Here is a 10116-nt window from a genome sequence, read left to right as displayed (position 1 = left end):
GTGCTGCTCCCAAAAAGGAACGAAACAGCCAGTGCTCTCCACCCTGTCCCACCTGGCCATTTTCCTCACAGATGTCACCTGTCCTCCCAGGCCCAGCTGCTAATTCTGCCTGACGCTTGGCCAATTTGCCTGGTTAAAACCAGTGTATTTCCAGGAGATGGATGACATCACAGAACTGGAGTTCCAGAAGGTCGGGATGGCCCAGCACTCCCTCATTCTTTAGAACATGGAGAGCTGTTAGTTGGGCAGGGCTGAAACATACGTGGTGAGGAAGAAGAGGCTCCTACTGTAGACGGCCTTTTTCTACAGATCCTCCCAGATATCCCTGGGCCAGCTGGAACCTGGAGTCAGAGAGGGATGGGAGAGAGGTAAGCTGTAGAAGGGGTGGGAACATACCTTCTGGAACCACTGTCTTCCTTGAGGAGACCCTGAGAGGGGGCTTAATGGGCAGGGATGGAGCTTCCTGCTTCCCGAGGCTCAGTGACATCTATCTCTGAGGGTCCCTCCTGAGTCAGTGTGGAGTAGGTTGTTGTTTGCCTGAAATTCTAATTTAACAAGGCATCTTGTAAATTTTATTCACTAAATCTGTCAGCTCTGGGGGTAGGAAGGTGGGAGAAGCAAAAGAATGGCCCCAAGCTCAGGCTAGTGTGGAATGAGTCTCAGAACAAGAGACAGAAGCAGCCTTGTTGTCTGGGGTAAATACCAAGGTTCATGGTCTCACGTTTAAGGACACAGACACACACGCACACAGAGTGAGTTTGGAGCAGGAGTTTAATAGGCAAAAGGAAAGAACAGCTGTCATAGAAAGAGGTCCCGAGCAGGTTGCCAGGTGGTAGTGGAAATGTCAGGGTTTTCTAAATAGGCTAGTGAGGAGGTGTTAGTGAGGAGGTGTTTGTGAGGAGGGGATGTCTTATCCTCCTAGGGCCCGATGGTTCAGTTGGGACCAGGTATGCTATCTCTATAGAGCAGAGTTTTTAATGGGCTCTCACCCCATTCCCAACCACATAGGCCAACTTTTAGTCTGTGTCTCTTTGTCTTGCTTATCTGGGAGGAAGAGTTTCTGTGTCTGTTCCCATACATCTTGCAGCTGTAGGCATACCCCTCGATTCTGCTTTTAGCTTCCCTATCTTAGCGCACCTAAAGTGAAGGGAATGTGGTTAGTAAGGCCCACTATTTTACTGGTGCCCATTGTATAAGTGTGAAGTTTGGTGATTACCCAGGAGACTTCCCCGATCCTTCTGTACTTGAGCTGTCTTATCTGTTTGCTCTTTCAGGCTGCTTGTTGTTAGAAGAAAAGGTGTTTCCTTGAGCTGCGTGAGGTTAGAAAGGGAGCTATCTTTGAGCTGCTTTTTGTTAAAAGGAAAGTTTTCTGCTGGGGATTCACTTTACCCTGTCTACCTAAGTAATTTCTTTCTGCCTCCTACAACAAGACCGGAGAAGAAACAAGCCCACCAAGATAGCCATCTTGTCCAAGCAGAAGCCGCCTGACACTGGAAGGCGGCGGATGGAAGAACTCAGGCTTCTGCCCCCTCACCAACATAAACCTAGTTTAAGGGGAAAAACACAGCAAACCAGTGACAGAAATAGTCCCAGGTTTTCAGATTTATTGGAAGTATTGCTTCTTTGTAGTGTAGGGATGAGGTCTTGCTGTTTCCCAGGTTGGTCTCAAACTCCTGGCCTAAGCAATCCTCTCACCTCAGCCCCCCGAAGTGCTTGGATTACAGGCTTGAGCCACCATGCCTGGCCAGTCTTTCAGTTTCCATGGCATTGGCCATTTTGAAGAATACGGGCCAGTTATCTTACAGATTTTCAGCGAGTTTGGCTGCGATGTTTCCTCAGGATCAGACACAGGCTATGCATCCCTGGACGGAATACTGCATAAGTGATGTGTCCTCCTTGGGAGTCACACCTGGAGGCACACAGTGTCCCTCTGTCCCTCACTGGAGATGTTCATTTTGATTGCAAGTTCAAAATACTGTCTGGTTATCCTCCACTGTATCTGTTTTGTTTTTTCTTTCTGTGCAACTAATAAGCAATCTGTGGGGAGACCCTATAAGATCATGGATAATATATCCAGTTATTCAGCAGTCTTCCCACAACCGCAGATTTAGCATGCAATGATGATTCTTTCTCAAACCAATCTATGATGGTTGCAAAATGGTGATTATTTTTCAACTCCATGACTTCCTCCACATTTATCGGTTGGCTTTTTATTGTCAGGAAGAGGGTCTCTGCTTCAGCTCCACACTATGTATCTTTTTGTCAATTTATTATTATTATGGGCTCATGGATTCCTATTGCATTTAATGTATAATCTGTTACTGTCATTTATTTTGATGGTCTAATTGTCCCAGATTACCTTGGAAACCATTATGCAATGATTTCTTAGATATGACACCAAAAGCACATGCAACGAAAGGAAAAATAGATACATTGCACATCTTCAAAATTAAAAACTTTGGGGCTTCAAAGAATACCACCAAGAAAGCGAAAGGCAGTCCCCAGAATGGGAAAAAGTATCTGCCATATATCTGATGTTGGTCTAGTGTCCTGAATATATAAAGAACTCTTCCCACTCAGTAATAAAAAGAAACTCAATTTGAAACTGGGCAGAGGTTCTGAACAGACATTCTCCCAAAGATATACAATGGCCGATAAACACATAAAAAGATGATCGGCTGGGCGCGGTGGCTCACGCCTGTAATCCCAGCACCTTGGGACGCTGAGACGGGCAGATCACAAGGTCAGGAGATCGAGACCATCCTGGCTAACACGGTGAAACCCCGTCTCTACTAAAAATACAAAAAATTAGCAGGGCATGGTGGCAGGCGCCTGTAGTCCCAGCTACTCGGGAGGCTGAGGCAGGAGAATGGCCTGAACCTGGGAGGCGGAACTTTCAGGGAGCCGAGATCGCGCCACCACACTCCAGCCTGGGTGACTGAGCAAGACTCCATCTAGAAAAAAAAAAAAAAAAAGATGATCAACATCCGTAGTGATCTGGGAAACGGAAATTAAAACAACAGGCTGATACCAGTTCATATCCATGAGGAGACCTTTTGTAGACAGATAATGGGTGTTGGTGAGGATGTAGAGAAATTGGAACCTTCATACACTGCTGATGGGGATGCAAAATGGTGCAGCCACTTTGGAAATCTGGTAGGTCTTAAGCTTTTAAGCCTAGGGTTACCCCATGACCCAGCAACTCTACTCCAAAGAAATAAAAACATATATCCACACAAAAACTAGTATGTGAATGTTCATAGCAGCATTATTCATGATGGCCAAAAACAGAAACAACCCAAATGTCCATCAACTAATGAATGGATAGACAAAGTAGGGTCTATTCATACAATGGAATATTATTCAACCATAGAAAGGAATGAAGTATCATTATGTGCTCCAACCTGAATGAACTTTGAAAACATTATGCTAAGTGAAAGAAGCCAGATACCAAATGCCATATTTTATGTAACTCCATGTATATGAAATGTCCAGAAGAGGCAAATCCATAGAGACAGAGAGTAGATTAGTGGTTGCCAGGGGTTGGGAGGAGGGGGTGGGCAGTGACTGCTAAATGGGTACAGGGTTTTGTTTTGGATTGATGAAAATATTCTAAAATCAAAGTGAAATAGTAGTTGTACAACTCTGCAAATATACTGAAAACCACTGAATTGTACACTTTAGCTGAATTAATTGTATGATACGTGAATTATATCTCAATAATGCTGTTACCAAAAAATATCGTTCCAGATCTGGCCAGTCAGTGGCTCTTTGAGCTAACTCTTGTGTCAGTTTGACATACCCCAATCCATATTTTTAGCACTTTTTAAATTTCTGGTACAGCAAGATAATCCAGACATCTCATAACCCTTTCCTGCTCCAGCCTGGGAATCAGCCATATTTCCTGGAGTCCCAGTTCCCTTTTGTGTGGAATGTGAACCAAGATCTGGGCATTATTTCATTTAATCATCAAAACAACCCTTTTAGGTAGGTATTAGCATATCTTCATTTTACAAATGAGGCCCAGAAAGGTTGAGTATGTTGCCCAAAATCACATAACAGCCCAAGATTTGAAAGCAGGCAGTGTGAATCTAGGGCCCTTGCTGTTCCCCCCCCAACACACACACATACAATGTGAAAGTGAAAGTTATGTCTATAGCCAGCCCACCAAGAATTGTACCAGGCAGGGTATGGCCCCTGGGAAAAATCATGTGTCATGTGTCTTAGGGAGTGGGGTTGTGGGGAGATGAGCACCCAGTATCCTGGCCCTCCTTCTAAAAGCACATGCTCAGATACACACACACATATGCGGTGAAGATAGTCTTCAGTAATCTCCTTTGCCAACCTCACTCACCATCCCAATACCCAAATACTACCCATAGCTGGTGCCCATATAAGAGGACCTATTGATGAAATGAGATTGGCCAGGTGTGGTGGCTCACACCTGTAATCCCAGCACTTTGGGAGGCTGAGATGGGAGGATCACTTGAGGCCAGGAGTTCAAGACCAGCTTGGTCAACATAGTGAGACCCCCCTATCTCTAAAAAATAAAAAACTAAAAAACAAACAACAACAAAGAAAGATGGGCTTGGTTTTTTAATGTTGAAGCTCAGAAGTTGCTATATGGAGGTTCATGATACTATTCTCTCTCCTTTTGTAACTGTTTAATTTTCCATGATAAAAAAAATATATAAAATAGTAAATGAGAGAAAAGAGATAGGAAACAGCCAGGTTGGAGCAGTGAGTGAGTAAGGAAATCTGGCTGCCCTCTCCAGATTCCCCAGGCTCTCAGAGAAGATCAGCAGAAAGTCTGCAAGACCCTAAGAATCATCAGCCTTCAGCTGCACCTCCTCCCCTCCAAGGATGACAAAGGTGCTACTCATCTACTTGGTCAGCAGCTTTCTTGCCCTAAATCAGGCCAGCCTCATCAGTCGCTGTGACTTGGCCCAGGTGCTGCAGCTGGAGGACTTGGATGGGTTTGAGGGTTACTCCCTGAGTGACTGTGAGTGCCATCGGCCCCTCCCCTGTCATTTCTCCTTCTCTCCTAGTCGTGTCCTACATGGCCAGCTTCTTTCTCTCCTGTTCATCTTTCAAAGCCAAGTTCAAAATGCAGCCCCCTTCAAAAAGCCTTTTCCAACACGTCATATTCATCCAAGTTATTATCCGAGCACTTACTACATACGAAGAACTGTTTTAGACGCTGGGGATGTAGAGATAAACAAATTCCCTTCCCTTGTAGTGTTCACATCCTAGGGGAAGAGAGCAGCAACAAACACACTCATAAAGTACTGCCTGGTGGTGATCAATGCTATCAAGAAGAATAAAGCAGGGGGAGCGATGGTGACACTGTTTAGATGGGGAAGTCAGGGAAGGCCTCTCTGAGGAGGTGACATTGAGCAGCACTGAATTAAATGAAGGACCTGGTCACCCAAATGTCTGGGGAAAGAACACTCCAGGCAGAAGGGTCAGCTCGTACAAAGGCTTTATCCTCCTGCATGGAAGGGATATCTCCCTTTTCCCTAGGATTTGTGTGCACCTGTCTTGCAACACTTGTCCTTTTATCTTGCTTTGTGGGTTTTTTAGGTACTTTTTTTTTTTTTTTGAGATGGAGTCTCACTCTGTCACCCAGGCTGGAGTGCAGGGGCACAATCTCGGCTCACTGCAAGCTCCGCCTCCTGGGTTCACGCCGTTCTCCTGCCTTAGCCTCCCTAGCAGCTGGGACTGCAGGTGCCCGCCACCATACTCAGCTAATTTTTTGTATTTTTAGTAGAGACGGGGTGTCACCATGTTGGCCAGGATGGTCTCGATCTCCTGACTTCGTGATCCACCCACCTCAGCCTCCCAAAGTGCTGGGATTACAGGCGTGAGCCACTGTGCCCAGCCTTAGGTACATATTTTTATGCTTTTAATATAGGCCCCTTGAAGGCAGCATCTGTGTTTGACCCAACTGAAATGTCCCTCACAGGGCTTTGCACAGTTCCTAGCACACAGTAGGTGCTCAGTAAGTGCAAGACACATGAATAGATGGACAGATGAATGGTTGTACTTATCAGTGGGTGGATGGACCAAAGGATGAGAGGGCAAGTCAATGGAGGTTTCCAGCCCTCTAGTCCTATCTTGCCTCCCAGGCCTTACTCCTTTTGCCTCCCTTTCTCCTCCATCTCCCTTCCCACTCAGCTTGGTCCCCTCTAAATCCTGACCTTCTCCCTACTGTAAGGGCTGTGCCTGGCTTTTGTGGAAAGCAAGTTCAACATATCAAAGATAAATGAAAACGCAGATGGAAGCTTTGACTATGGCCTCTTCCAGATCAATGGCCACTACTGGTGCAACGATTATAAGAGTCACTCAGAAAACCTTTGCCACGTGGACTGTCAAGGTCTGGCCAGGGCCCCAGGGTGGGAGAGATGAGAGTGGAAACCAGGCTCTGCTCACAGACTTCTCTTTTCACCCACAGCCTGGGAATGGCCCCAGAGATACGGTTCAAAAAATCAGGGAATCCCTTTACTGAGCAGAGGGCTGGAGTAGTGTCCCTAATGCCCATCCAGTTAGGAGATTCTATAGAGTCCCCGAGTAGGATGCAGGAAGGCTCTGTATACAGCTGGTAGTAGTAGAACAGTTGCAGCAGCCAGTGTTTATTGAGAGAATATTATACGCTAAGCACTTTAAATACTTAGCTTATTTCATCCAATTTTCATGCAGTAGAAACCATTTATGATCTCCACTTTACAAAACAGCAAAGTGAGGCTCAAAAAGAGAACCAGCATTGAATGCCAGACCAGTGGCCTCACAGGCTCTTAACCATTCCGGAGTACCATCTTCAGCTAACGATCTGACCAAAGGCCAAGTGCAAACTCCCTAGCTCAGAGCTGATCCAGGAGGCTCGACAGGGCCCATGTCTCTGTCCCTCATCACTGCCTTCGCACGCTGACTGATGTCCCTGGGCTCCTCACCTGAAGACCCCCGCTCACTAGGCGGGACATACCTCTGTGGTGTTTTGGCATTTCCTCTCCCTAGAAACCTCCCACAAACTTAGAGTGAACCACCATCTACTCTGGTTAGGAAGAATAGTAGTGAACAGGCCCAAATCTCAGGCCTCTTGCCCCTTCTGCCCACACCTCCTTTCACCTCCAACCTCTAGCAGCCATTGTAGGGATGTCTAAATGGGCCCCTGGGAGACAGCCTTTGCCTCAACTGGAAACCTTGAGGTGGCACAAGCCTGTCCAGGGAGGGCTGGTGTCTGCCTCCATCTTTGGGACTGTCTTCTGTGCCCTCACAGGTTTTCTCTTCCTTCCTTTCAGATCTGCTCAATCCCAACCTTCTCGCAGGCATCCACTGTGCAAAAAGGATTGTGTCCGGAGCACGGGGGATGAACAACTGGTGAGGAGGACACCGTGGGACTCAGCGGGCAGAGCCCCACGAAGGAGGGCGTGACAGAGAAAAGGACGATAGACAAGGACTCACCGGCACGCCCTTGCAGTGTCTAGAAAGATGTGGGATAGCGATGGGCTTGGAACTCTGAGTTAGAAGACCTGGGATCTGGTTCTTCCATGATATTGTATTAAACAAAACTCTTCTGGTTGCGGTAACAGAAAACAACTTGAGCTAGCTGGGGAAAATTTATTCTGAGAGGACCAGATGTCTCACTGAGCCCACTCAAGGGCTGCAGCTGGGCCCCAGAGAGACCATGGAACCAGGGCTGGAAATTGTCAGCAAGCTTTCCATGCAGGTTTCAGCTTCTCTTGGTGCATTTGCTTCACAACTCTCTCTGCAGACTTTCTGTGCTCCACAGTCTAAAGGACAAAGGGTGCTGCAAAGTTAATGGGCTAAAGTCCTAAGCAACCATAGGGACTGGTTAGGCTCAGCCCCAGTCCAATTTCCTGGGCTAGAGAATCTGATTGGTTCCACGTGCACCACGTGTGCCCCCTTGGTCCAATCAACTGTAGGGATGGGAGGAGTTAAGCAATGCAATTACGGCTGCTGCAGGGGCCCTGTGGCCATAATTGACCTTTTTTTTTTTTTTTAAAATTTAAAAATGCTGACGGGGCGTGGTGGCTCACGCCTGTAATCTCAACACTTTGGGAATCTGAAGCGGGTGGATTACTTGAGGTCAGGAGCTTGAGACCAGCCTGGCCAACATGGTGAAACCCCGTCTCTGTTAAAAATACAAAAAGTTAGCTGGTCATGGTGGTGTGTACCTGTAGTCCCAGCTACTCGGGAGGCTGAGGCAGAAGAATCTCTTGAACCTGAGAGGTTGAGGCTGCAGTGAGCCAAGATCACACCACTGCACTCCAGCCTGGGCGGCAGAGTGAGATTCTTGTTTTAAAAAATAAAAAAATAAATGTGGTGGCCAGGCGCAGTGGCTCACTCCTGTAATCCTAGCACTTTGGGAGGCTGAGGTGGGTGGATCACAAAGTTAAGAGTTCGAGACCAGCCTGGCCAATATGGTGAAACCTTGTCTCTACTAAAAAATACAAAATTTAGCCGGGCGTGGTGGTGGGCGCCTGTCCCAGGCTGCTTTTTATGTTATGTGGGGATGAGGCACTCACCCTGTGGGCCAGGATCTCTCTGGGGACCCTTCCCTTGCTTTGGGTCCACGCTCCTTAAGGCAAGCTACTTGGGAGGCTGAGGTAGGAGAATCGCTTGAACCCGGGAGCCAGAGGTTGCAGTGAGCCGAGATCACGCCACTGCACTCCAACCTGGGCGACAGAGCAAGAATCTGTCTCAAAAAAAACGAAAAACGACAACAACAACAAAAAAAATGTGGCGCTCATCAGCTAGGCAGACACCCACAAAGCTGTGAGCTCACCAACGGTGGACATTCAGATAGTCACCTTTTCTGAGCTTCAAACTAGATATGTAAGTAACACAAATGGCCGCCTCTATAGGCGACTGTGGAAGGAGTCAAATCCCTTGCATACTCAAAACACCACAGAAAAGAATTGATAGCGATGATTATGCCAATCCTTTCTGGAGGGAGAAGCAATGGTTGCACCTGGGACTTTGTGTGTGTGTGTGTGTGTGTGTGTGTGTGTGTGTGTGTGTGTGTAATAAGTAACCCTCAGCCCTGTAAAACAGTACTCACCCCTTCAGGGAGAGACGAGGATTTTAAAATGTGGAAATGTTGATCCAGGGAAGCAGGCAAACACCAGAGATGAGAGTTTTACAGGATTCGTCAGAGGGGACAGTGGAGGACAGACCAGAAGGATAGCAATGAAGGGGATCCTGGGCATTGCTCCACATGCAAGACTCACCAAGAACTGGGTCATGTGTGTGGAGGAGTTACTGAGCGTGAGGCAAGAACCATGTCTTTTTTCTCCACAGGGTAGAATGGAGGTTGCACTGTTCAGGCCGGCCACTCTCCTACTGGCTGACAGGATGCCGACTGGGATGAAACAGGGTGCGGGTGCACCATGGAGTCATTCCAAGACTCCTCTCCTTAGTCAGGAATTCTTCATTTCTTCTTCCTATGCCTCAACTTCATGTTACTTTCTTTCCCTCCCATTTACAACTAAAACTGACCAGAGCCCCAAGAATAAATCATTTTCTTGGCTTCCTCCTTACTCCCATCTGGACCCAGTCCCCTGGTTCCTCTCTGTCATTTGTAAACTGAGGACCACAATAAAAAAAGTCTCTAATTTATTGAAGCACTCACTCTGCAAAGAATGCGTCCATTTATTCATTATTCTACGTCTATTTGAGTACCTGAGACAGTGGGAGTGTACTAGGTACTAGAAGGAAGACAAAACACAACTGTCGCTCTTTAGGTGTTCATCATCTAGGTGGAGAAGCAGAAATAGCCACAAACATTACAATAGAAAATTAAATGTATAATAAAATTCATAATTATTGCTTTGAAACAGTATCAGCATCCAAGTAATTCCTCCAAAGAACAATTTTTGAAGTAAAAGAGCTCAGAAGTAGGCAATGAGTGGGGCTAAGGGTATGGTATTGATGTGGAGAAAGTAGTGATGGGATGGAGAAATAGTGGCAGACGCCAATAATTTTGGGGTGCTTTGGGAGAATAGGATCTAGACGATTAAAAAGTCTTCTCTGGACAGGATCTGGTTTGCCTGGAGGGTGCTGATGTGGAGAAGAACATGCTTAAAGAAAAAGCAA

General features: G+C 46.6%; 1 protein-coding gene across 2 annotated transcripts; it reads left to right on the top strand.

Moving 5' to 3' along the window:
• The first annotated feature begins 224 nt into the window (after positions 1 to 224).
• LYZL6 (lysozyme-like 6) lies at positions 225 to 9660 on the top strand. Of its 2 annotated transcripts, XM_011951873.1 has the most exons (5): positions 225 to 368; positions 4776 to 5002; positions 6218 to 6376; positions 7299 to 7377; positions 9322 to 9660. In XM_011951873.1, the coding sequence occupies exons 2-5, from the start codon at positions 4864 to 4866 to the stop codon at positions 9389 to 9391; spliced, it is 447 nt and encodes a 148-aa protein (XP_011807263.1). In that variant the 5' UTR covers positions 225 to 368; positions 4776 to 4863; the 3' UTR covers positions 9392 to 9660. The 2 variants fall into 2 exon arrangements, with proteins under 2 accessions (XP_011807263.1, XP_011807262.1); XM_011951872.1 differs by lacking the exon at positions 225 to 368 and having other exon boundaries at positions 4665 to 5002.
• The last annotated feature ends 456 nt before the right edge of the window (positions 9661 to 10116 follow it).

Source organism: Colobus angolensis, unplaced genomic scaffold (genome assembly GCF_000951035.1).
Source record: "Colobus angolensis palliatus isolate OR3802 unplaced genomic scaffold, Cang.pa_1.0 Scaffold329, whole genome shotgun sequence".
NCBI lineage: Eukaryota > Metazoa > Chordata > Mammalia > Primates > Cercopithecidae > Colobus > Colobus angolensis.
Note: the sequence above shows the minus strand (reverse complement) of the source record. Positions and strands in the feature narration are given on the sequence as shown.